Source organism: Meriones unguiculatus, chromosome 7, assembly GCF_030254825.1.
Source record: "Meriones unguiculatus strain TT.TT164.6M chromosome 7, Bangor_MerUng_6.1, whole genome shotgun sequence".
Taxonomy (NCBI): Eukaryota; Metazoa; Chordata; class Mammalia; order Rodentia; family Muridae; genus Meriones; species Meriones unguiculatus.
The window spans coordinates 87,678,961-87,705,560 of NC_083355.1; the positions used below are offsets into that span (position 1 = coordinate 87,678,961).

General features: G+C 45.0%; 2 protein-coding genes across 9 annotated transcripts; one reads left to right on the top strand and one right to left on the bottom strand.

Moving 5' to 3' along the window:
• Positions 1-507: 507 nt before the first annotated feature.
• Srsf5 (serine and arginine rich splicing factor 5) lies at positions 508-5,393 on the top strand. 7 transcript variants are annotated; one of them, XM_021633501.2, is made up of 8 exons: positions 508-648; positions 1,530-1,674; positions 2,128-2,198; positions 2,321-2,419; positions 2,647-2,716; positions 3,943-4,016; positions 4,390-4,500; positions 4,604-5,393. In XM_021633501.2, the coding sequence occupies exons 2-8, from the start codon at positions 1,549-1,551 to the stop codon at positions 4,863-4,865; spliced, it is 813 nt and encodes a 270-aa protein (XP_021489176.1). In that variant the 5' UTR covers positions 508-648; positions 1,530-1,548; the 3' UTR covers positions 4,866-5,393. The 7 variants fall into 7 exon arrangements, with proteins under 7 accessions (XP_021489176.1, XP_021489179.1, XP_021489175.1 ...); XM_021633504.2 differs by having other exon boundaries at positions 4,607-5,393; XM_021633500.2 differs by having other exon boundaries at positions 509-652.
• On the bottom strand, positions 4,479-21,657 carry Slc10a1 (solute carrier family 10 member 1). 2 transcript variants are annotated; one of them, XM_060387779.1, is made up of 6 exons: positions 21,161-21,657; positions 13,302-13,512; positions 10,935-11,113; positions 9,184-9,380; positions 5,641-5,745; positions 4,479-4,890 (listed from the first exon to the last, which is right to left on the bottom strand). In XM_060387779.1, exons 1-6 carry the CDS (start codon positions 21,514-21,516, stop codon positions 4,862-4,864), a joined length of 1,077 nt encoding a protein of 358 aa, XP_060243762.1. In that variant the 5' UTR covers positions 21,517-21,657; the 3' UTR covers positions 4,479-4,861. The 2 variants fall into 2 exon arrangements, with proteins under 2 accessions (XP_060243762.1, XP_021489173.1); XM_021633498.2 differs by lacking the exons at positions 4,479-4,890; positions 5,641-5,745 and adding an exon at positions 5,924-6,580 and having other exon boundaries at positions 21,161-21,655.
• Positions 21,658-26,600: the final 4,943 nt, after the last annotated feature.

Here is a 26,600-nt window from a genome sequence, read left to right on the forward strand (position 1 = left end):
GAATTCACTTACTTGCGCCTCAAGGTACACTCACGCCTTCAAACACATTGGCAAGAACAATTTGCAGAAGAGGGTCACAAAAATTGGCCTGTAGTCCTAGTGCCCTGGAGGCGGGGACAGATGGATCTCTGAGCTCCAGGCTAGCCAGGGCTGCTTAATGAGACAGGATATCTAAATGAAGTTTTAAATGAAACAGGTGCTTTTGCAAAGCCTGGGCTTCTTTTACCTGGTCAGTCTTCGAGGGAGCTAGGAAACGCTTTGGATACACCTTTTTGCATCCAAAGCTGGGTCATGGTGTATTTTGAGGGCACTGACAGAGAAAACATTCCGAAACAACGACCCCACCGCCCACAGACCACCCCTCGACCGTCTCCTCCGGGTCAGGGTAAGGAAACTCCGCCCCACTAGGATTTCCGGCTCCGCGGGAACTTCCGCCCTGGGCTCCAACCGGGAGGCACCGGAGCCTCTGAAGGGGCCGCCCCGGAAGTGACGCAGGGACGCTCCTTCCATTTTGTGCAACGCCCGAGCTGCTAAGTGCGTCAGTTGTGGAGAGACGTAGAGGAGTTGAGTTCGGGTCTGTAGGGAGGCAGACAGCTCCGTCGCAGACTACGGACCTCTTCAGGTCTCAGCCGCCAAAGACCCTGTCCGGTAGGTGAGTGGCTCGCTTTGAGGGCAAGGCTTCTCGGATCGAGGCTTCTTCATGGCCGCTCGGGTCGCGAGTGGCCGGGGCTTCGCTCTTTGCGGAGGACGGCGTCTAGAGAGCGCAGTTGATTGAGGTGGGCGCTGGGGCACGTCTCCCTTTTGGTGTTGCTTGAGGGGGACACAAGGTGGAAGGGCGGGCGTCGCGGGGAGGGCGTGTGTAGGGGGGAAAGCAACGCGCCCCTCCCTTGCCACCCTTCCTGCTCCTTTGATCCCGCATGTCGGGAGCCGGCTTTGCCCGTGACTTATAGGGTGTTTTTATGGGCCGGCCCGCAGGCAGGCAGGCAGGCACGGTGCTCAGGACCCCGGCTCGCTCGGGGCTGAGGACGGAGCTCGGCCCGCTCGCTCCTCCCCCGCCGCAGACCCCGCCGTCGCCATTTTGTACTGCGAACGCGCCCGTCGCCGACTGCGCAAGCTCGGCTGTGGCGTCGCGAGATTCCCGCTTGTGACGTTGCGGGGGGAGGCCGCGGCGCGTGCGCGGCCGGCTGCTATTGGACGAGGCCCTGCGGAGGGCGGGGCCGGCTTCGCCCGCATTTCTCAGCCTCTCCTAACTGCGGCAGATGGGAGGGGGCCCGGGAGCCGGCAACGGAGCGCGGCTGCGCAGTCTAGAAAGGTGGCAAGAGGGCGTTGCGGTTGGCTGTGGTGTGGAACCCGGGAGGGGGTCGTTTGGGGAGTTGGGTTTCAATTTGAACGGCTTAAAGAGGCACCTTGGCGGCCTTGCTTGTTAGCGTTGGTAAACGTATTTAGGCTCCACGTGTGTTTGACGGCTTGACCGCACGTTCCCCGGTTCCATTCATTGATAATGTCCCGATTGAATTACTGCCTGACAGGACGCACTAACCGGGCATCATGAGTGGCTGTCGAGTGTTCATCGGGAGACTAAATCCAGCAGCGAGGGAGAAAGATGTGGAAAGATTCTTCAAGGGTTATGGGCGGATCAGAGATATTGATCTGAAAAGAGGTTTTGGCTTTGTGGTAAGTATGTCGTCGAACTGAGGGAATTATCTATCAAGGAGTAGGTAACCTGGTGGTACTGGTGGCGGCCATCATACAAGCTTTTAACCTCAGCGCTTGGGAGGCAGAGGCAGGCCGATCTTCAGTCCGAAGATAGCTAGGACTACTCAGAGAAGCCATGTCTCAAAAATGAAAACAAAACAAAAAAGTAGGTGAAGAGCAAGGATTTTAAACTGATTGAGCCCATGTGTAATTTTTTTCCCCCTGAAAGATGTTAGATGTGGTTGTGAGGCAGCGAGTGCTATTAAGAATTAAAAGTAATGGCTAGCTGGAGCTCATTCCCAGTCTCCCCTTGATTAGGCTTATGTGTATCTCAGTTTAAGGTAGATCTCATTCTAACGTTTTCCATGCTCTTAATACACTGTAGAGTGCATGTCCAAAAGTTGTACCGAGTATCTTATTGCTACATTTTAGGAATTTGAGGACCCAAGGGATGCAGATGATGCGGTTTATGAACTTGATGGAAAAGAACTTTGCAGTGAAAGGTAACCATGATAGGTTTATAAGTAGTTCTCCCAGGAAAATAGAGCAAACTGGGACAGTTGCAGTAATAAGTGCTCTTGTATGTATGTAGTGTAAACACGTAAAACTTTTCATATCTTCGTAGGGTTACTATTGAACATGCTCGGGCTCGGTCTCGAGGTGGACGAGGGAGAGGACGATACTCCGATCGTTTTAGTAGTCGCAGACCTCGAAATGATAGACGGTACGTTGTGGGCAAATGGCCATCAGTTCCAATGGGAACCATTAGCCTTAAATGTTTCTCAGACTAGTAAGTCTGGTTAAGTAGTTTACGTACTAAGAATCCAGCGATTTGATGGAAGTCTCTGGACTCCGTATCTTCGGTTGCTTGTCAGTAAAAAAAAAAAAAAAAAAAAGTCAGCTGACACTGTGACATAGCATCTGACACAGAGTGCGTGTTTTCTTCTTTAGAAATGCCCCACCTGTAAGAACAGAAAATCGACTAATAGTTGAGAATTTATCCTCAAGAGTCAGCTGGCAGGTTTGTTGAAATACAATTTTGAGATATTTTAATGTGGCATTTAAAAGTTAATGGGTAGTTAATGTTTTATTAATATATCTTATTAAAAAGTCTTATCTTAAATTAATGGATATAATTGAACTATAATTTTAAACTTTAATTAAATGTAACTGGGGGATGTTTCAGATTTTAATATTAGCGATCAAATGTATATGTTTTGAGGTTATTTTTTCATGTTTTTAAAAATCAATTTTAACCAAATATTAAACCCTTTATTTGCCAGCCTATCTGTGTCGTTGGCCTTATGACGAGGAGTGCCTGTGGGTTATCCTAATCGTTGTCTTGGTCACTCTTGGTTGGGCCTGGTTGACTTTGCCAGTCAGCTCCTACAGTGATCAGTTGGCCACCTCTAGATCTGTGTTTGCCGGTCTAGACGTAATCGGTGCACTTACTTGAAGTGCCGGGTTGCAGCGATCCCAGAACGTTGATAACGTGATCTGATCCCTAAGTTGAGAGCTGTCTTCCTGTAACGCTTCCGAATAAGAGGTCCTGGTCGAAAGAGTTGAAAGATACGAAATTAGTTGGTCGTTGGAATCCTGATCGCAGTAAAGTGGTCCTTGGTAACTGCACAAGAGTAAAACATGTCTGCATCGCCAGTAGTCTGCTAATAGGGAGGGCTGTGCGATTTAAAGGCTTCCATCGATTGGGTAGTATCCTTCAAGTGGGTGGCGAAGAGCCAGTCGGGCCTATGTCATGAAGGTTTCTCCGACCGCTTATTGGTTTGCTGCTTGACTAGCCTAGGGAAATGTTAATAAAGGTAAAGTAAAATTTTTTAATGACATATGGGGCACAAAATAACTGGTGTCTTTGTAAATGTTTTTTTTTTTTTTTAATATAAAGCTACTTTAGTCTTTAAAATATGTACTGTTCCTTTTTTGGTTTTTTTTTTGTTTGTTTGTTTTGTTTTTTGTTTGTTTTCCCCCTTTTGTACTGAGCTCAGTTAGACTAATACTACTGTAATGTTAAAAATTGGAATTTCCTCTAGCATTTTGCTTAAAAGCAATATGCTATTTGTTTATTTCGTGCCCTGGCATAATTTTTGAATTCTGATAGAATACAAGTGTGGTATATGCCATGTTTGTACTTTATCTAACAACTTCTCTTTCAGTAGTCTTGTTTTTATACCATGTGGTTGTTTGTGTGCCATTTTGCCCTTTCTCTCCTTAACATAATTGTCTTGTGTTAAGGATCTCAAAGATTTCATGAGACAAGCTGGGGAAGTAACCTTTGCGGACGCACATCGACCTAAACTAAATGAAGGGTGAGTGTGCACTGCACTTGTGAGCCTTTTAGTTGTCTTGGGGATTTTATTGTGGCATTGATAGCATCTAAAATTTGCTTGTGCTTGATTGGGGTAGTTTTGCATTGACAGTTTGGGGATAACAGGTTTTATTACAAAGGATTGTTGATAATATTGGAATTTAGTAGGCACTTGGCGTATTGCTACACATTCAACAGTACATGGGAGGACACCTTACAGAGTTGTTTGCCTCAGAACCATGCTATACTATGCTGTGTCTCACAAGTGATTTAATAACAGCAGGGAATCAACTTAAAAACTTTATCTTGATCCGTGTAGACAGTCTGTAAGGCTTGGGTATTTAAGTTTTAAAATTTTTTTCTCCCCTGTTTAGGGTAGTTGAATTTGCCTCTTATGGTGACTTAAAGAATGCTATTGAAAAACTTTCTGGAAAGGAAATTAACGGGAGAAAAATCAAATTAATTGAAGGCAGCAAAAGACACAGGTATCCTTTCTTTAATATTTTTAAGCTAAAAGTTTTACTGGCTTTTAGAGCCCCGTCATACAGGTTAATTTTTTTTTTCTTTTCTCCTTCCCATTTTTGATAGCAGGTCAAGAAGCAGGTCACGATCTCGGACCAGGAGTTCCTCTAGGTCCCGTAGCCGATCCCGTTCCCGTAGGAGCAAGTCTTACAGCCGATCAAGGAGCCGGAGCCGGAGCCGGAGCAAGTCCCGTTCTGGTAGTAGGTCTCCCGTGCCTGAGAAGAGCCAGAAACGTGGTTCTTCAAGTAGATCTAAGTCTCCAGCATCTGTGGATCGCCAGAGGTCCCGATCTCGGTCCAGGTCCAGATCAGTTGACAGTGGCAATTAAACTGTAAATAACTTGCCCTGGGGGCCTTTTTTTTAAAAAAAAAAACAAAACAAATTCCCAAACCATACTTGCTAAAAATTCTGGTAAGTATGTGCTTTTCTGTGGGGTGGGATTTGGAGGGAGGTTGGGCTGGATTTCTTTGTAGATGTGGACCACCAAGGGGTTGTTGAAAACTAATTGTATTAAATGTCTTTTGATAAGCCTTCTGCTCACACTTTTGTGACTGTCTGAAGTATATAGTTTGTGTATATTGATAGAGCTCTTTTATAACTAAAGCATTTAATTTTTTGTACTAGAAAAACTTGAATATTTTAGTTCATTGTTCAGATATGTTAAGATTAGTTTAATTACTCAATTAAACTAATTAATAGCTTTGGACACTTTAAAAGAGCTCTAAATTCCGCTTGTCTATATAAAGGCTTAATATGAGTTTTCCTTGTTAGGGTCAAGGGTGTCTTCTCACTAGCAGCTGTAGACAGACTTAAAGCAGCTGTTTGTTATTAATAAAATATATCAAGAATTATAAAACTGCTTCTGGTCTGTTTCTCTCAAGTTTTGTATTGTGTACTTTTATTCTGTGTATTCTAAGTTAAAAACACTATACATGATACACATGAACCCTGAGGTAGTGTGGTGTCGTCTTTTAAGTTTTTTTCTTTTGCTATTTGGAGCTAGAAGAAGGGTGCAAGAGTATTGTTGAAAACTAAGGTGAATGACAGTTTTACTTCTGTGCTTTTTCATTGTCATCTGACTTGTATTGCCAAGTTTTACTTACCTAAAAGCAGAAAGGACGGTGCTTTGATAAACATATAAGATCCAGTGCAAGACTTGTCTTGGCTTCTGGACAGATGCAGCATAGCTGGGATGATCCTAGGGTAAACTGAAAAAAAAGGGGGTGTGAAGTGAAATTGTGTGGCCTTGTTAACTTTGATTGTGGTAGTGGATGGCAGTTTGGTCTTGTTAATTGCTTTTGTGTTACCCTTCAGTTTTGTTTGTTTGATATTGACTCAAAGTTGAACTCAAGTCATGTAGCAAAGAAAAAACATTAGGATCAGAAATTTCATAAGTTTAGAACTATTAGTGGCAGTTTATTTCCTTTTGAGTTACAACTTAACAGATTGTGGATGTTTAGAGAACAAACCCCCTTAGTTTAGAAATAGTGACATTTAATGTTTATCAACTGCTGTACAGAGCAGGGCAAGTGCAGGTTTGCTTCAGCCTTCATAGAGCTCATAGCCACTGAAAAGGATTTTCGGTTTCTTGAGACAGTCTTTGTACTAAGGTTGACCTTAAGTTTCTGAGCATTGGGGTTATAGGCATGAACTACATTGCCCAGCTCTTGTTTAGTTTTTAAACAAACACCAAATTTAAACAAGTAGAAAATGGGGCATAGGTGATGGTTCCTGCATAGATGCCCTTCTGCCTCAGGTTTGGCTTCTTGATTCTGCTGATGGATATGCTGGAAGTGTTAGACAATCTGGCAAGGTTGGTGTTCAGTTCTTACTGCTGCTGATTTTTCACGTAGGCTTTCTAACTTGCCATCTTCTCAGAATCCAGGCTGTTGGGGGAAGGGCTAGGTTGTGCAGGAGGAATATTCCCATTGTGGGAAGGGCTAGGTTGTGTAGGAGGAATATTGCCATTGTGGGTGCTTTTTTCCACAGTTGCTGGAATGGCATCTTCAGTTGTAGCAGCCTTGTAGATAATTTTTGCTTTGTCTGTGAAGTTAAAATGGGAGAATGAGTAAAATTGTGGTTTGAATGAGAATGGTCCCTATGGGCTCATATGTTTCAATTCTTGGTTTCCACTTGGAGGAATTCTTTGGGAAGGGTTGAAAGGTATAGCCTTGTTGGAGGTGGGTCACTGGGGGTGGGCTTCTGAGATTTCAAAAGCCTGCATGCTGTGCCATTCCCAGTTAACCTTTTTCTACCTGTTTGCGCTGAGATTCTGCTCCATTGCCCTGCCTGTCTGCTGCCATGGTTTCTGCTATGATGACATGAACTCTTAACTCTGAAAACTATAAGCCCCCAATACTCTTCTATATAAGTTGCCTTTGTCGTGGTGTCTAAGCACAGCAATAGAAAATAATTAAGAGCCTTGCAATGGTGCTGCATGCCTTTAATCCCAGCACTTAGGAGGCAGGCAGATGGCTTTTGAGGCCAGCTTGATAAACAGCAAGTTCAGGATAGCCAGGACTATACAGAAACACACCCCCCCCCCAAAAAAAAACACCCTTCAAAAAAGACAAACACAAAGGAATACTGAGGATGTGCTTTGTATGTGCGTCTACTGTCTTATCCCCTTCAGAAAGATTTGCTTTCCCTCTGAAATTCCTAATGTAGCACTAGCAATAAATAAGCTGCTTTGTGCAGTGTTTTCGTCCCTTTGAATACAGTTAAGCAGTAGAGGGAAGGGTCGGTTGAAAATGAGTAATAAAGGCAAATGAGGAAAGCAGGAAGAATGCTTTAGGGGACTTCAGACTGCTAACCCCTACCTTACTCAGTCTGGGTACCCCCTGTCATGTGGAAGTGATGAACTTGGAAGACAGGAGTCGCGGGTGCTTTCCCACTTTAGAAGAAATGGGTCAGTAATCTCCCCCCCCCTCAGTTTTGGTGCTGAGTTCTTCAGAATGGCTTTGGGTCTTGAGGACTAAAAATCCACTGTCACAGTCAAGTTTATTACAGGTCTTCCTGGTAGCACAGCCTTAAACCTGGAACCTAATTGAGGGCTTTAGAAGTACACTATTGAAAGTGCTGCACACTGGTTAATAAATGACTGAGTTTGGAGATGAGGGTCTTTCCCAAGCTAGTTGTGAGCCAGAGCTTTCAGTGGATCTGCAGTATAGTCCTTTGATTTTTTTTTTTTTTTCCTGGCTCCTTTGTAACCAAGGTCACAATTGCCTAGGGAGTGTTGGCATTTGCTAATAGAGTGTGGTGAATTCTACCGAAGTTTTTTGTGTGTCTTGTGCAAATCATAGTTCTTGGGGTCTAGAAAGAGCCTTGGTTTTACTGGAAATATAGCACATGTAAAGAAATTGGGTTAGGAAATAGCTAAAAAATAATGTTGGGGTTTAACAGTTTTGAAGGAGGGTCTGGGGAGAGGGCTCAGTGGTTAAGAGCACTGTCCGCTCTTCAAAGGGCTTGGGTTCAATACCCAGCACCCACGTGGCAGCTCATATGTAACGCCAGTTCCTAGGGATCTACATAACCATGCACATAAAACTAAATAAAAATGATTAAAAAAAAAAGACATGAGGGTCCTGGGGATGTAGCCCTGGTGGAATGCTTTTCTAGCATGCCTAAGTACTGGGTTTGATGTCTAGTACTAAATAGACGTGGCTGGGCATGGTGCATGATATGTGCTTTGATGAGCACTTGGAGGCTGGAGAATCTCCAGTTTGAGGCTAGCCTGAGCTTCATATAGAAACCAAAAGATGGTGGGTAGAGTGTTTACTTGTACTTAGTTCTGTGCTTAGTACCACAAAACCAGTGGCTTGAAGTTACTGTTGGCTGGTGAGATGATCGGCAGGTGAGGATGTTCGCAGCTAAGCCTGAATGGCTGGCCGGAGTTCCAGCCCTGAAATCCACATGGAAGAAGTGACTCTTAACAGAGTTCTCTGACTACGTGGGTTTGTGTACATGTACACCTGCAAACAACTTTAAAGTACTTTTTAAAAACTGCTGTGTATGGCTGTTTCTCTGCATGTATGTCTTTGTACTACAGGGTCCAGTATTGGGCTGTCTCTAGGACTGGAGTTAGGGTTATGAGCTGCCTTGAGACTCCTGTGGAAGAGCAATCAGGTGTTAACTCCTGCGCCTATTCTCCATCCCCTGCAAGTGCTCTTCACTTCCTCAGAAGCAAAGTGCTATATTGTAATTGGTACAAATGATACCAGTTATGTAATTAAGGTTAGGACTAAGTTAATGTGTAACCAGAAATTGCTTTTTGGATTCTGTGGCATTAGGACCGTCCTGTGCTTTTCCTTTGGGGCCACTAGGGTGCTAAGGTTCTGACCTGGTTACACAGCTCAGCACTGAATACTGAAGAGTGCTGAAGGATATATAACCTAGAAATCTCTTAGGTCCAAAGTAGTTCTATTAGCAGTGAAGGTTCTCTTCCTTAGACAAGTGATCCCATCGTCTCAGTCCCTTGAGAGAAAACCACACAACTTGTTTTTGCGAGCTAAAGCAGAAGTATAGTAGTATTGATGGAAATGACCCTACTTTTAATGCTGCCTGGTCCAGGTCCCTCCTGGGGACCTCTTGGTAACTCAGATCCAATGTGGTGGCAGTGCTCAAAAGGGAGATAATTCAGTACTCACCCTTGGGAGTCTTGATTTTCTTATAGCACCGGAAGACAATAATGAAGAGAAGTCCTTCAGCAAGTTGGAAAATCATGTAGAGGAGAGGAAAGAAGAAAAGTGGTCCAATGACTTGAGGGGGGAAGGTCACATTGAGGATGGTAGAACAGAGTTGAATGTTTTGGAATCCTGTTTCCATGCTGATGGTGCGTCTGCACCTATGAGGGGGGAGAAGTGCTCAACAAGATAGTTGACAGCCACTGCGCCTGCCCTTCTTTCTGATAACTGTAGCCCTATAGCGCCCAGCATAGGAAGAGGGAGGAATCTGAGAAAGCCAGACTTCGCATACCAGCCTAATCACAAGATGGTGACTAAAAGATAACAGGAAGTTTATGAAAGGATGTGTGCACATGCATGTGGATGTATATGGTGTGTGCTTGTGTCTGTATGCATGGGGCTACTTGGCCTTTTATATACAAGGCAGGTAACACTGAGCAGCATCTGTCTGGACCCAAGGAGGCCTTTGAGTATTTAGGAAACTTTTTCTACTTTTAGAGAATTGCCAAGCTAAAACTTGAAAGTGACTGGCAGATAAGTGGGACCGGGAACCAGTTTTGTTCATCAGCTTGTTAATGGTAGTCTTATATGATAGTTGTGCCTTGACCGGACAGTGGGAAATTGAAATGTTACAGAGCTCGCTGTCTGTCTGTAGCTTACGTCTTTAACTCTAGAACTTGTCCTTAAAAGCAAATGTCAGCCCCATTGTGTATCTTTGAAAGCTATTCCCTAATTTTGCTTTCCATTTTGAGGATTGAAAAGCAGGATGCTTGTATTTAAATGAAGATACACTTGTCTAATTCCAAGTGTGTCAGAGTAACCACCTTTAGTATGTTAACGAGGGATTAATGCAATGGCCCTTGGTGCTATGGTTGTTGTGATCTGTAGCTCCCACAACTGGTAGGACTGTGGTACTATGGTCATGAGCAGCCTTTTGCCTCGTGTAGTACAAGCGCAGTAATTTCATCTTTGTCAACATGGTTTTAATAGTGAATTTTGTGTGTTTTGGAATAAGTTTCTCTTAGAGTATAGGGAAAGATTATTAATACAGTGGGTCCCAGCTTGTGGGTTATTACCCATTTGGGGATGACCAACCCTTTCATTTGAAAATGCAGGTATTTACATTATTCCTATCAAGGAAAGTTTTATTACAAAGTAGCAACAATTTTGTGGTTGGGGGTTCACCGCAACATGAGAAAACAACGAAAGTGATTCAAGTGCAGCGTTAAGAACGTTGAGAACCACTGCTCTTATGTTAGACTCCAACTAAGTATTTGTTGGCTGAAAGGAAAGGCCCACAGACCCTCAGGTTAAATGTTACTGTACACTGCCTGTGTGAGTTGGGTTCACTGTAGCTAAAGACCCGAGTTGGAGTACTACTTATAATTTTCATCTGGCATCCTTGTCAAGGATTCAAGCCTTGTAAAGAGGAAGAAGAGTGGGCAAGGAAAAGAAGTGTTAGTGGTATTAAAGCTACCCAACTGCCATCAACTGTCAGGCAGTTCCAGGAGGCGGGATCTCAACAGTGGGAGAAGGCGGGCTTTGCCATTAGCCTGCACCCTCTTACCCCCCAGTATTTCTCATTGCCCAAAGTCCTTGTTCAGTTGGTGTCTTTGAATATATGCTCTGCCCATATTTCAAGGTCCCTAACTTCTTATCTCTTCTAAAAAGACGTAAGAAACAGCCCAAGGATAATGGGACCTAAGAACACCTACCTTGGATTGAGTTGGAAGAGAGCAGAGAGAATGTAGCCCATCAGGAAGCCGGTGAAAGGCATCAGGGAGGAGGTAGCCAGCAAGGGTGGTGTCATGGCAAACAAGATGCTGTTGCCCACGTTGATGACAGAGAGGGCAGTGACAGCCACACTGAGGAGGAAAGTCATAATCATTCCTCCCTGGATATGGGGACAAAAAGAGGCCATTAGGAGGGTGAGCGTGGCATGGAGATGGGGGAAAACAGAAATTGGTAGCAGAGATTGTGTTTTTTTTTTTTTTTTTTTTTTTTTTTTTATTACTAGTAGCTACTTTTAGTGGCCTAGTTTTAGTGGCTAGAGCATCAGCCAAGCTTAGCCAGCTGCTTTTGACATAGCTCCAGATGCTGTGAAATTCTCAACGAAGTGCTGAACCTGTGGAGGGATGAGACTCTGGTTCTGTGGAGCTGGTTGATGCTTAGGACATCTTCAGCCTGTATACACAATTGCTCAAGACTTTCCAGACGTATTTGGGAGCTCATTAGAACCAGTCATACTTTTCTCAGCTTCTGTCACAGGGAGGGACTTCAATGCTTTTGGACAGTGGTTCTCAACTTGAGGGTAATGGCCCCATTTGGGGTCCAATGAATCTTTCATAGTGGTCTCCTAAGACCATTGGGAAACACATTTACATTACGATTCATAACAGTAGCAAAGCTACAGTTGGGAAGTAACAACAAAAATAATTTTATGGTTGGAGGTCACCACAATATGAACTGTATTAAGAGGTCTCAGCATTAGGAAGTTTGAGAACCACCTTCTTAGGCTGACTGGGCTTCTGGAAATTGCCAAGAGTCATTTGAAGCAAAGCTGATAACACAAGGTGGTTGGTTGAACTAGGTAGCTTCCTTTTTGTGACCCCAAATGATGTGTAACCCAAAGGAGCCAGCTAGCTTGTGTGACCTGGAAACTAGACAAGAAAGTTCCAGAAATGTGTAAAAGTATTATAAACTCTGCAAAGCTATCATGGCCCCTCCCCCTGGTAGGTGCTGTAAAAGCGTTTATGGCATGTTTTTATGATAGTTAATTTTATAGTTGCATCTTCTATGCAACACTGAGAAGCTCTCTTGGAATGACTGCTCAGGGTTTACATCATGAAACGTAAGAATGCAAGTTCTCAGAGTGTACTTCTTTGCAGCATGCTCCAAAATGACAAAAATGGGTAAAATTAGGTCTTATCTTTTGAATAAAGAAATACTTAGCAAAAAAAAAAAAATCTGTTATATGTTATTTTATGATTATGCTTTGACTTGGCTTTAGCTTCCTTTTTATTCCTGTGTGTGTGTGATGTTTACTTGTTTTTTGAGATAGGTCTCACTGTATAACCCTGGCTGGCCATCTAGGACTTGCTATGTAGAAGAGGCTGAAAAGGATGAGCCCTTGGAGGAATCTTCTAAGGGCAAGCAATGGCATGGTACTCCTTCTGTGTTCCTTCAAACTTCTGTGACATTGTATCTTCTTCTTCTACCCTGGCCATGAAATGCTGGAAGTATTTCTGCTTTTTCCTCTTAGTCTCTTCTAGCTAGTTACATCAGCCATGGTTGCCCTGTTGCTCTCTCTATTTAGCCTCTCTCCAGGCTTATGTAAATCTCAGCCTTTGTGTCTGGCTCAAGCCCCTCCAAAAGCTTGGTCATCCTGGCCTTCGGCAGTCTTAAAGACTACCAGACTTATTTGCCTGCTGTTGTTTTTTATTTCTCGTGTGTAACTTTACCTTTTTCAAATGACAAACTCTGAAGACAGCGATCCCTCAAAGTGTATGGCAGAGACTTCAAGCATCAAGGAGCATCAGTTTAATTTTAGTTATATTAAGGTTATACACACACACATATGTGTATATATATATCTCACTTTTTCTCCTGACTCTTGAATAGTATTTGTGCCTGTTACAATCCCATGAAGTAGTAGACACACCAAGAATAGGTGTATTTTCTATCTCTAATAAGGAAGGGAAGCCTGCTGTGATTTGATTGTGTGATCTCCACCCACCTTTCTATATGTCCACATTTAAAGGCAGATCCTGGGGTGATGCTATTCGTATGTACTGGAAGCACTGTGGCCTCAGGATGTGGAGCCTTACAGAAGGTCCTTAGGTCACTGGGGACATGATACTGAAAAGGAATAGGGGTCCTGTGCTATCCTCTCTGTTGCGTTTTGGAATGTGAGAACCTGACCCAACACGTGCTCATGCTGTGATAGACTGCCCTCACCAAGTGACCCAACATTCACCTAGAACCCCTAGGACAGCAAGTCAAGGTGAATCCCTCTTCCTAAGTAGCCTATGTGTAGGTAGTTGCTCAGTTACCATGCTCTACCAAGGGCTCTCAGTTCTTACCTTCATGATGTAGGGTACACACTGTGGCTTTTTGGACTTGAGGAAGATCCCTATGGTGCAAGGAATGAGAACCATGACCAGTGATATCATAATGCCTGCATAGGGCACCTTGTCCTTGAGATCTCCATCGTAGATCCCTTTGGTGTAGATGTACAAGAGGAGGGGCATCATGCCCAAGGCAGTGAAGGTGGAACAGGTAGTCATCACAATGCTGAGTGGGAGAGATGAGAACACCACAAGGAAAACCCAGTTAGATGTTTGAGTACCTTCGGTGTACCCAACACTGCACCATGCCTTCTGCTGAAGATACTGTTCTTTTGCTTACAAAGAAGCAGAATACTCGAAGAGTTTTGACTTAACAGTCATGATGGAAGATATAAGAACGAGCCGGGTGTAGTGGTGCCGGCCTGTGATCCCAGCATTTGGGGAGGCAGAGGCAGGTGGATATCTCAGTTTGAGGCCAGGCTGGTCTACAGAGCGAGCCCAGGACAGCCAAGGCTACACAGAGAAACCCTGTCTCAAAAAATAAAAACAAACTAAAAAAAAAAAAAAAAAAAAGAAAGAAACACATGTCTGTCCCACTTTTTCATACCCTATGTGCTTTATTGGAGAAGGTGCCGTTCTGATTTAAATAAAATGCTTTTTCTTGATTGATGTTTGAGGGCCTATCTCACTGGGGCCACCACTGAGCTGCTGGTCTTGGATGCTAAAAGAAAACAGAACTGGAGAGATGGCATTTAAGAACACTTGACTACTTTCTTAGCACCCATATGGCAGCTCACAACTGACTCCAGGATCCAACACCTTCACACAGACACACATGAAGGCAAAACATCAATGCCCATCAAATGCCCATAAAAAAAAAAACAAACAAAAACTGGACTGAGCAAGCCATGAGGAGCAAGCCAGCAAGCAGCATTCCTCCATGGTCTCTGTTTCGGTTTCTTCAGGTTTTTAATTTTCTTCAGTGGTGGCCCGTGATGTACAAGTGTAAGCAAAACAAACTTTCCTCAAGATGCTTTTGACATGCTATTATAATATTAGAAATTGTAATTAAACATGCAGAAAAAAATTTAGATCCAGTGGTTATAAAAGTTTAGTACATCAATAATGGAGACTTATTTTTTTGTTTGTTTGTTTGTATTGTTTTTCAAGACAGGTTTCTCTGTTGTAGCCTTGGCTCACTCTCGATAAAGACCAGGCTGGCCTCAAACAGTGATCTGCCTGCCTCTGCCTCCCTGAGTGCCATGATCAAAGGTGTGCACCATCATGCCTGGCTGAAGATCCTAAGTTTTAAAGTGATATGTACTTAGAGTTTATCATTAAAACAACAACAAAAACAAAAACAAACTTTAGTGGTGGGCTGGGGGAGATGGCTCCGTGCTTAAGAGCCCTGGCTGCTCTTCCAGAGGTCCTGAGTTCAATTCCCAGCAACCACACGGTGGCTCCCAACCATCTATAATGAGATCTGGTAATGAGATCTGTGTTTGGCTGTGGTGCCCTCTTCTGGCTTGCAGGTGTACATGCAGGCAGAAATTTTATCTTAAAAAAATTTAGTGGTTATTAATGACGAGACGCTTCATCCAGCAGCTGATGGAAACAGATGCAGAGACCCACAGCCAAACAATAGGCGGGGCTCAGGGAGTTTTGTGGAAGAGTGGGAGGAAAGATCGAGAGTGCTGGAGGGGTCAAGGGCGCCACAAGAAGACCTACAGAATAAACCAACCTGGGCTCATGAGGGCTCACAGAGACTGAACCACCAGCCAAAGAGTATGCAAGGGCTGGACCTAGACCCCCTACACATAGGTTGCAGATGTGCAGCGTGGTCAACATGTGGGTTCCCTAACAATGGGAGTAGGAGCTGTGTCTGATTCTACTGCCTGCCTTTGGATCCCTTTCGCCTAGGTGGGTTGCCTTGTCTGGCTTCGGTGGGAGAGGATGCTGCTTAGTCCTGCTGAGACTTGAGATGCCAGGCTGTGTTGGTTCCCCTAGGGAACACCCCTTCTCTGAGAAGCAGGAGAGGGAGGAATGGGGAAAGGGGGGCATGAGGGTGGGGCATGAAAAAGAGGAGGGAGGGGCCTGTGATCAGGATGTAAAGTGATTAAGTAAATGAATAAAAAACTTTGGTGGTAAACAGCTTACCACAAATTTGTAGATTTCCTACAATATGAATAAAACATTCTGTTATCACCTCATAGATTGCAGTATACACAGCAAGAGTAGTGGAAATGTATAGGAAAAGGAGAAAAATAAACTTGTTTTTTTTTTTTTTTTTTGCTAAGGATTGATCATAGAGGAAAGATTTCATTATAAGTATAAAGAATTAAGAGGGTTATAAACACTAGCAGTATCAGATATTATATCTTATATAATAAGATCAGAATGCTGTTAATGGAATTTTTCTAGATGGCATTTATAATCACAAAATTATAAAATACTTAGAAATGAGTTTTGAGGAGATTCCAGGTCTTTCCTGAAGAGATTATGAAAAATTACAGAACGGTATGGAAGAGACCTAAGTGTTCTCTGCGTCGTAGTCATGGCAGAATGGGGAGACGATCATAAAGGGGGTGAGGTGGTTGGGTGAGGAATGTCTCATATGCTTGTGTAGTTGAATACTTGTTCCCCAGTTGGTGATGCTGTTGGGGAAGGCTATAGAGGTTTCAGGGAGGAAGGAGGCTACTGGGGGTGGCTCTGAGGTTTTAGAGCCTGACCCACTTCCTGTTTGCTTTTACCAGTTTTGCATGTGGATGAAATGTGATCAATCATCCAGCTTCTTGCTCTTGCCATCATGCCTTTCCTACCTATTGCCATGTCCTCCCCGTTATGGTGGACTCCATCCCTCTGGAAGTATAAGCCAAATTAGTCTCAACATTTGTGTGTAAATGCTGGAGCTGGAGAGGTGGCTCAGGGGTTAAGAGCACTGGCAGCTTCTGGAGGACCTGGGTTTAAGTCCGAGCACCCATGTGGCAACCCAGAAATACCCGCATGGCAGTTCGCAACCATTTGTAACTCCAGTTCCAGGGGATCTGACTCCCTGTAAAGGGGGCATCAGGCCAGGCATATGGCTCACAGACGCATGTAGGTGAAACATCTGTACGCACACACATGAATGCAATGCAAAGCTAAAGTTCTAGAGATTTCATCTACTCGAAAGCTGATTCTATGAGAAGTTGCTGACATTTTCATGAAGATAGGAAGACCTGTAAAGTCACTGTAATTAAGAAAATGTACTGGTAGAAAGAGCCACATTGAACAATAAGACAGTATAGATACAAGCTCAAGCATATTTCACTAATAAGAGAGGTGGTACTACATAGTATCGGAGGAAAAAATAAATGGTGCTTAAAATTATTCATATGGAAAATGGAAGATTAGATCACCAATAAAAAGTTCTAAGTTGACGTAAGATTTCCATGTGAAGCTGGGCGCAGTGGTGCACGCCTGTAATCCCAGCACTCTGAGAGGCAGAGGCAGGTGAATTTGAAGCCAGATTGGTTTATAAAGTGAGTCCAGGACAGCCAAGGCTACACAGAGAAATCCTGTCTGAAAGCAGGCTGAGTCACCCATGAGGAGCAGGCCAGTGAGCAGCATAACTCCATGGCCTCTGCATCAGCTCCTGCCTCCAGCTTCCTGCCTTGACCTCCCTGGGTGATGAGCTACAAGCCATAAGATGAAATAAACCCCTTTCTCCCCAAGTTGCTTTCAGTTAATGGTGTTCATCAAAGTAACTGGAATCAAGATACCCGCTCTCACAGCAAGTTGCCAAATGTATGACTTATTGATACCAAATTTAAAACATACAGTGGGATATCTGTTTGTACATGTGGGGATAGTTTTAAAATATCTCGAATGTGTGTTAATAGTTTCAAAAGAGAGCTAGGGGCTGGAAAAGTGGCTTAACACCTAAAAATGCTTGCTTTTCTTCCAGAGGACCCAAATTCATTTCCCAGCACCCATGCTGGTTAGCTCAACTTCTGTAACTCCAGCTTCCAGGGGTTCTAATGATGTCCTCTTCTGGCCTCAGCAGGCACTAGAACATATATAGCACATACATACATACATATATATACACACATACATGTACCTAGATACATATACACACATAGCACATACATACATAGACACGCTCACATACACACCCATGACACACACATGCAGAGAGACATATACACATTAAAAAAACAAGAAAGCCAGGCTTGATGGAGGTTTATAAGGTCATCTTTGGCCTCATAAGTGAGTTCAAAGCCAGCCTAGGCTACATGAAACTTCGTCTCAAACAACAAACAAAACCAAAAAGTATTAAAATATCCTTGGAGATACTGGAGCCAAGTCCCGGGTGGAGATGTGGCAGAGGAGGCTAGATTGAAGCGAAGTGTATGAAGGCTTGTGTGTTTGTCTTAATGTCCAGAGACATCATGCCCGCTGTGGCTGGGTGTCAGGTTCTGCAGTGCATTCTGGGACTTTCTTTGACAGACAGAGCCATGTTCCCATTCCCAGAACCTCAGGTACTTCCTCCACAGTCTGTCAGAAGTACCCATCCCAAACCTGCTGACATCTGTGACTGCTGTGATCCTCACTTTACTCCGAAGGACCCGGATGGATGGTGACCTCCAGATTCTAGCACCTAAGACTGGAACTGTTGCAATGTTGTGGACCCGGTTTCTGCTTGTGGTGGGATGGTATATTTTGTGTTTTCATTTTTTCCATCCTGCATATGTTCTTTTATTTTTATTTTTATTTATTTATTTTTTTTTGGTTTTGCTTTCTCAGGATCTAATATAACCTATAACTCCATGTCTAGTGGGAGGGTGTGATATCTTTGGCCTCCACCTTCCCAGTGCTGGTTATTACAAGGCCTGTGCCACCATACCAGGCTTACTTGTGAGTTCTTTTACTTTGAGATGAACTCGCAAGCATTCTCCTGCCTCAGCCACCTGGGTAGCTGGGATGACAGGCAAGGGCCGCTGCACCCAGCGCCTTCTTGATTGAGAATGAGTGTATTGCATAGGCCCTGCTTTTGGGTATCCGTCAACTCAGAAGTAGTAGAAAGATCAGAGGCACAAGCTGGGGACATTGTAAGGTGACCGGCCAGTCCCTAGGGTGAAGTAGGAAATGTGTTGGAATCCCAGTGGCTTCCTGTGTCACAGCAGGGAATTTGTGAGGGTGGCGTCCAGGCCTTTCGTCTCCCTAGCCACTGGTTCTGGCCTCTGCTACGGGACCAGCAGGTTGAAGTGAGCAAGAGAGTTTGAGGATGGCAAGAGGGGTCCAGGCTCTCTGTCCCCATCAAGTGCACGCTGTCTAGGCGTTTTCTCTTGCCCGTGGGTCTTTGAGGAAGGAACTGCTCTGCTTGGCTGCCTGGTGGTTTACCTCAGGTTTAATCCATTTGGAAGACAAAATAATGATGGGAGAGGGCCCAGGATGGCTCTGGACATGACTTTTGCTTAGATATTGGGAGACCTTTGGCAGGTTTCTTGACTTCTGTTTTCTAGTGAGTAAAATGGAATAGTAAGAGTCTCACTGTTTGTTTCTAACTCTAAGTGTGAAATAGTGAGCTTAAAGAGAGGCCTCAAAGTAGGCCTTGGAGCCACATCTGACCCTTAGAAACTGCTTGCTTTGCACAGCCTTTTAGATAGATACATATGGGTAACATGATGATGTTTGAAATTCTGGAGATTTCACCTAAAAATGGAGATTCAATCTTCTCTTGAAAAGCAGAAAGCTGGAGAGATGGCTCAGCTATTAGCTCAGCCGTTAAAAGCACTGGCTACTGTTCCAGAGGACCAGGGTTCAACTCCCAGCACCCGCATAGTGACTCACAACCATCTAGGGCTCCAGTTTCAGAGGACCAGAACCCTCTTTGCCCTCCATGGGTACCAGGACACATACACAGTGACTTTACATGATGCAGGCAAAGCACTCATACAAGTAAATTAAAAAATGTACAACTTAAAAAAAAAGAAAAGCAGAGAGCTGTTAATGATGGTGGAGTCCCCTCCCGTACAAGACACATGTATAACATATAACATACGAATAATATAATATAATATAATATAATATAATATAATATAATATATAATAAATTTAAAATTTGACTTTGTTGAAAAGGATGTTTAATGCAGGTTCCTACATGGCTGTCATCACAGTAAAGCAAGTAGTGACTTTTCTTTTCCCTTCCTTCCTTCCTTCCTTCCTTCCTTCCTTCCTTCCTTCCTTTCTTTCTTTTTTTGAGACAGGGCTTCTCTGTGTAGCCTTGGGTATCCTGGACTCATGTTGTAGATCAGCCTGACCTCGAACTCACAGAGATCCACCTGCCTCTGCAGGCATGCACCACGGCTCCTGGAGCAAACAATGACTTTTCAGGACAATTTGGATTCAAAGTCTGTCAGGACATGAGGATAATAGTCACCGTCGGCCAGTGGGATCTGAGGCATGGTTAATGTATATAAGGGTGACAAGTTTACTTAGGAGGAGGGGACTTCGATGGAAGGTGACCACACTGACACCCTTGGTGGAATCTGCAACCTGAAAACAGAGGTTGAGCAAGTGGCAGGGCTTGTTTGTTCAAGCTGGGCAGAGCGGGAGGCCCCCCACTGTGGATTCCCCCTGGTTGGAGAAACCTCAGTAGCAGCCATCAGTTGATGGGACTGTGACACTTGGTTAGCTCTATAAACTCACCCATTATCCTTTGCGGTCCCCAACCCCATTCCCATTCTGCTGCTTCCACAGACACACAGGTGCTTCGGAGCCTCTTCTCTGACTAATGTGACTGTGTGTTTCTTCTGCACCAGAACTGAGGTTTCACCTGCATTTCTTGGACATAAATAAAGTGGCAAACCATGCCCCCAGGACAGCATGCCCAAGGCCTTGCCTCTCCCCTCAGTGGCCCTAATGTTGGTGTGCCTCACCAGGAGAGGCTTCTTGGCTAGTTTTCTTTGTAACAGTTGGTCTCAGGCACAGTGCTCTTGGACCCACACAAAAAGGCTCTGGGTTCCCTGCTCTACCTGTTGCTGAATGTCTCCGTGGAGAACAGGCCCAGAGGAGACTGCCTGAGGCTTTCCTTCTGCAGTGAGTTCAGCCATGGCATGGACTGCCCGAGCAGGGTAAGAAGGCCTCCTCTGGAAGGCATTTGCTACAACAATCACACCCGCGTGAAGGAGATATTCCACCAGGCTTGTAGAGTCCGGCTGTTCAGGAGCCAGACCTGGCTGGTTTCTGATCAGGATGTTCTGGGCTCAGGCTGTTGTTTGCCTTCTCCCTGCTGATTACCCTGAACCTAACCTGCCCAAGCGCTGGGACCTCAGTTCTACCTGAGGTGTCTTCGGAGGGCGATCTCACTACATCTGACAACTGAGTGAAGGGTTTTAGCAGATACCTCGCTTGGATGCCCAGATACCAAAAAAGAGCCTTTGGAGTCTCTTCTCTGCAGGAATTTCATATGCTCATTTGGTTCCGCATCACCTGGAATGTTCAGAATTATGTCCCATTATGTCCCATTATGTCCCTTCTAGGTTTTCAGCCCCAGAGCTGAGACTCTGCCACAGCCAGGTGGCTGCAGTTCTGAGAGACTCTTTGGTGAAATCTGGGCTCCTTTAAAGTGATCCTTGAGACACTTCATGGAGTTCAGGGCTATCTAAGATACCTCTGGACCAGCCTGACTTTTTTTTTTTTTTCCACTTGGGACTTAAACCAAAGAGACTCCAGAGTTTGCTCCAGCTTAACATAAGCCTTTGACAGTCAATGCCAACCTTAATCCTTTTTCCGTCCCCCCATCTCCTGGCTCTGGCCCAGATCTTCCTCAGATTATGATATCTCCAATGCACCCTGTTCCGTACCGCCCTCCTAACCCTCATTCCTACCTGAGGTTCATGTCCCCCTTCATGCCCAGGGTGAAGAGGTTAGACAGGTTCCCTCCAGGAGAGCATCCACAGATGAGGATGGCCAGTGCCTCGATGTCCTTCAGACGGAAGACCTTGCCCAGAATAAAGGCAGTGAGGGGCATAATGCCGTACTGGGCCACTAAGGCAATGACCACTCCTTTGGGTTTCCGGAGGTGAGCCTTGATCTTGCTCAGCTCCATGGTGCATCCCAGGGAGAGCATGATCAGTAGCAGCATGACCACCAGGATGACACTCAGAGCCTTGTCTGTGGGGCGCTTGCCGAAGCCGGGTGGCAGAGAGAAATTGAAGGGGGCCGTTACATTGTACACCTCCATCCCCTGGCTCAGCGAAGGCCGCCCTTGCTCTCTGTTCCTGGCCTTCCTTGCCCGGTGCTTTGCTGGATGTTTCTTTAGTCCCCTCTCAGGACAGAGTCTCTGGACAAAATAGCTGTGGGCAAATAAAGCATTACACAACCTGCAGAACCACCGCTCTGTTTATAAGGGAGCCCAGAGCCTTATCTCTGCGGATCTCCCTGCCTTGCTCAAGTTCCCTGACCTCTGTGCCTGCTGGGTGCCACTCACACCTAGCCCAGGGTTGAGTCTTTCCTCTGTCCTCTGCTGAGAATGCTTCTCTAGAGTTTCTGCAACAAACCAGGTCTGCCTTTCCCCCTTCCCTTTAGTGCCTGCTTTCACCTCAGTTCCTGAAGCCTCAGGTTGTATGCCCTAGGGAAAGGTGCCCCATGCCCTGTGGGTCACCATTTGTTCCCAAGTGAAAGAGACTCTTCTACCTTCACTATTCTCCCATAGGTGAAAAAACCCAGAGGGCCATGGGACGGGATAGGGACACGTGATGTTGCAGTCTCCAGGAGAGGATGTGTCCATGACTTTCCTCCCCTGAGATCTTGTTTGGTGCCCATATCTGGATCATATGTGTCCTTTGAGAGAGTTGGGGTTGGTGAGGGCTGTGTGTGTCTCACAAGGAATCCCTGAAAGGCTTACCTCCAGAGGGAAGAACTTTCAGGAGTGCAGACAGGCTCTTGGAAGCCTGGAGCCTCTTTATTCAAAGCATGGCTCGAGGAAACTCTGTCTGTGGACACTAGCTGGTGCCTGAAGCACCCATGGCTTGAGAAACTTTTGAGGAGGAAACAAGGATGTGTCAATCGTGAGATTTGCTGGAGAAAAAACCATTTCACCATTTTGGGCCAAATTTGAAGCAAGCTTTGTTAAATATTAAATACTGACCAGGAGATGGGCTTTGGTTAGGACCCTTCCCTGGGATTTTCCAGCTGAGTGGCTGCCCTGAGACACACCTATAGACTACCGCATTTTCCCATGAGGGGTTGCTATTTTCTAAGAACTATAAGTTCTAGCACTCCAGAAAGCTACCTGGTCCTTGGGCAGGTGGCTTGTACACGTTAATTTTGGGAATTATAGATGAACAGTCTTTTCTTTTCTTTTTAAACTTTTATTAACTACACTTTATTCACTTTGTATCCCCCCATAAACCCCATAAATCCTCCCTGCCTAATCCCACCTTCCCTCCCCCTTCTTCACGAATGTCCCTCTCCAAGTCCACTGATAGGGGAGGTTCTCCTCTCCTTTCTGATCTTAGTCTATCAGATCTCATCAGGAGTGGCTGCATTGTCATCTTCTGTGGCCTGGTAAGGCTGCTCCCCCCTTCAGGTGGAGGTGATCAAAGAGCAGGCCAATCAGTTCATGTCAGAGACAGTCCCTGTTCCCATGACTATGGAACCCACTTGGACATTGAACTGCCATGGGCTACATCTGTGCAGGGGTTCTAGGTTATCTCCATGCATGGCACTTGGTTGGAGTATGAGTCTCTGGAAAGACCCCTGTGTTCAAATTTTCTGGTTCTGTTGCTCTCCTTGTGGAGTTCCTGTCCTCTCCAGATCTTACTATTTCCCACTTCTTTCATAAGATTCCAGGCACTCTGCCCAACAGTTGGCCGTAAGTCTCAGCATCTGCTTTGACAGTCTGCAGGGCGGACAGTCTTTTCTTACTGAGCTTCTGACTGGCTCTGCTTTTGTACCCTGAGACCATGTGTCTCAGGCTGGAAGCCAGGTTTGAGGCAGGCAACATCAGCAGCATTAGAGAGGAGGTTGTGGCTGTCATTAGCCTCTCCCCTCCCACCCTCCTCAGGTGTGAGACCTGTGGGTCTATCAGACATAGTTTTTTCTTGGCTGCTTGGAACTCACAGGCTCTGGTTAGAGGACTCATAAGTTCTGAATTGCTGAGGTGGTGATAAGGCTTAATTATCATTTTCTTTTGGTTTAGAGATAAGGTCTTATTATGTAGCGCACACTGACCTTAAGCCTATGACAATCCTGCACCATCCTTTCCCAAGCAGGGACTACAGGCGTGAGCGACCATGCCCAGTGTGATTGGGCCACTGTGAGGTGGGGGTATCGGCACTCTTGGCTTGGTGTAATTACTTGAAAACAAACAAACAAGTGCTCCTTCACACGCTGCTCTTTTAGGTGCCTGGAGTTTGGTTCCCTGCAGCCATGTTAAAAGGCTTACAACCTCCTGTAGCTCCAACTGCAAAGGAGTCCTCTCCTGGCCTCCGTAGGCACTCATAGTACCATGTACACTCCTCTCTCCATACACATATTTTAAATAGACTAAGAAAAAAAAAAAGGAAGTGAGAGACTTCAACTGTGACATTGGTGGTGGCCTCTGGAACCCTGCATAGAGGAGGATTCGAAAACAGCCCCCACCTCCCATGTCACACTCACGAGGCAGCTGCTCCATGGACCCGTGCAGTGCAGAGTGTGTCTGCTGGCCCCGGGGTGACATGAGACTGACATCCCTTTCTGTTGGAGGGTCTCTAATTTGAGTGCTTTCCTGAGGTTTCAGTTGGGCTGGACTCGGGGGAAAGGCAGGCAGGCGGCATCCATGAGGATCACTCCTTGGATGCTAGCCATTCCGAGGGTTGAGGGTGTCCTGAAGGAGGCTGCCTTCTCGCTTTGGAGGAAGCCAACAAAGCCAAGCATTCTTTCTCTCAGCTTCCTGGCCACCATGACTTGCGCAGTTCTGCTGGCCACAAAAGACCAAGACCTTGGAAACGGTGAGCTAAAATAAATAATTCTTCCCTTACAAGGTACCGGAGTCCATCCCAGATTTGAGGGAAGGGGAAAACAGAATGCATCTCTGAATGGGACGCTATATCCCTGCACCATCCATCCTCACATGGGTCCCACACACCAGAATCACACAGTTCACAGCGCTTGCATGGAAAACCAGCCACTGAGGCAGAAGCACAGGCAGTTACTCCTCTGTTGAATCACTAGGAATGCGAAATTTCCAATTGAATATGCTTATGGGTTAAAGCATAGCAAAGGTTAACAGCTGAAGACCGTGCATCAGGGAAAAAAAAAAAAAAAAAAACACCCTCAGAGGAACCGTCCAGCACTACGTAACTGAATTTTAAGAGTGATTGTGAAAAAAAAAAAAAAAAGAGTGATTGTGCTTTAATCTAGACCCAAATCAAAGGACAGAAAAAAAAATTAAAGATCATCATATCACTACCGCCTAATGTAATAATTGATAAATGATACATTACCAACAGATACTAAAACCCAGGGGAAGTGTGGCTGGTGATTAAGATGTTCAGATTGGGTAGGGTCTCACCTTACACATCACTTATTAATTATGCTGGGAAGGTATGTACAACGAGACAGAGAGATTACAGGGCTTTTAATAAAATAACGGGCATGTGCTTTTTAAAAAAGTAAAATTAATTCACCTGTTATTGTTCGTGTGCACGCACATGTGCACGCATCATGGCACGGCACATGTGCGAAGGCCAGAGGACAGCTCTGTGGAATCAGTTCCCTTCTTTCACCTTTTTTCGGTACCCGGGAATCCACACTAGGGCCCCAAGCTTGCGCATCCAGTGCCTTTCCCTGCTGAACTGTGGGAGCCCTGGGCCTGTGCTCTTAAAAATAAAAGGTAAATGTAACAAAATTAGGGCAAGGCCTTTTCTAGAATGAGGAACGGAGACATAACCAGATACACTTTATAAGTGGTTATTGAGTTGGAGAAAAAAAAATCTAGAATCGTTTTCAGGGTAGTGAGATATTTGAATAACTGTGGACTGTGTTTGGCTGATATGTGTGTAATTCTTGTGACGTAAGTATCAGTGTTATTGCTGTTAGTGTCTGACTGTTTCTGTCCTTCCAAAACCTGCGTGTTGAAATCTAACCATCAGTGTCTTGGGTCCTACAATTTGTGGCCTCACGCTGGAGCCCCCCTGGGGCTGTCCTCTGTCCCCCGACCACCATGTGAACAGCCGGCATCAGAGGCCAAACCTGCCAGGGTCTTGATCTCAGATTTCTCCTGCTCCCGAAACTGAACCCATGACCTCGAAGGTGTGCCCTGCCGCTGAGCTACTTCTCGAATCCCAGGAGTAAACATCTTTAACTGTGCGGAAGATATTATGGACTGACGTTGAGAGGAAGAGGGAAGGAAAGAGAGAAGTGGAAGAAGAAATGCAGTGAAGTTTTCACTGTTCATCATGAGAAACAAACAGATAAATGCTGAGTTCTAGAAAAATAGACGTATCAGTTTGATTATAAGAGTAACAAGGGAAGGAACAACGACAGTCTCCAAGAGCTGGAGGTGCATTTAGTTCACCAGTAGGATAATTGTCAGCATGCATGAGGCTCCCAAAGTGATCCCTAGTGTGCTGAGTAGTTTCACGTCAACTTGACCTAAGCCAGAGTCATCTGAAAGGAGGGAACTTTATCTGAGACAATGGCCTCCGTAAGATCCAGCTGTAAGGCCATCTTCTTAGTTAGCTATGGATGAGGGAAAGACCAGCCCATTGTGGGTGGTGCCATCCCTGGGCTGGTGGTTCTGATTTCTGTAAGACAGCAGGCTGAGCAGGCCATGATGAGCAAGCCAGTAAGCAGCCCTCCTCCATGGCCTCTGCATCAGCTCCTGCCTCCAGCTTCCTGCCCTGCTTGAGTGCCTGTCCTAATTTAACTCATGATGGACTACAATGTAGAAACACAAGCCAAAGGAATCCTTTCCTCCCTAACTTGTAGTTTGGACATGGTTTTTCTTCGAAACAATTGTAGGCCTACTGAAGACACCTAATACCATAAAGCAACCAGCCAGGCAACCAATCAACTAAAACTCCTAAAAAAACAGCAACCGGAAAAATCCTTCTGAAATTTGAGGATTACTTACAGATGCAAAGACAATAGACCACATAGTGTTAGCTGCTTCAAAGTTACAAAAACAGAAGGAGTAACATGATATTAATGTGACAAAATTCAGGCTAAGGTTCCTGTCCTTAGACGCTGAAGTAGGCTTAACTCACCTATCAAGAGGAAACAGATATCCGGACTTTAAGTGATATTCTCCTTTACACTGGGCTCAAGCAATGACCCAGG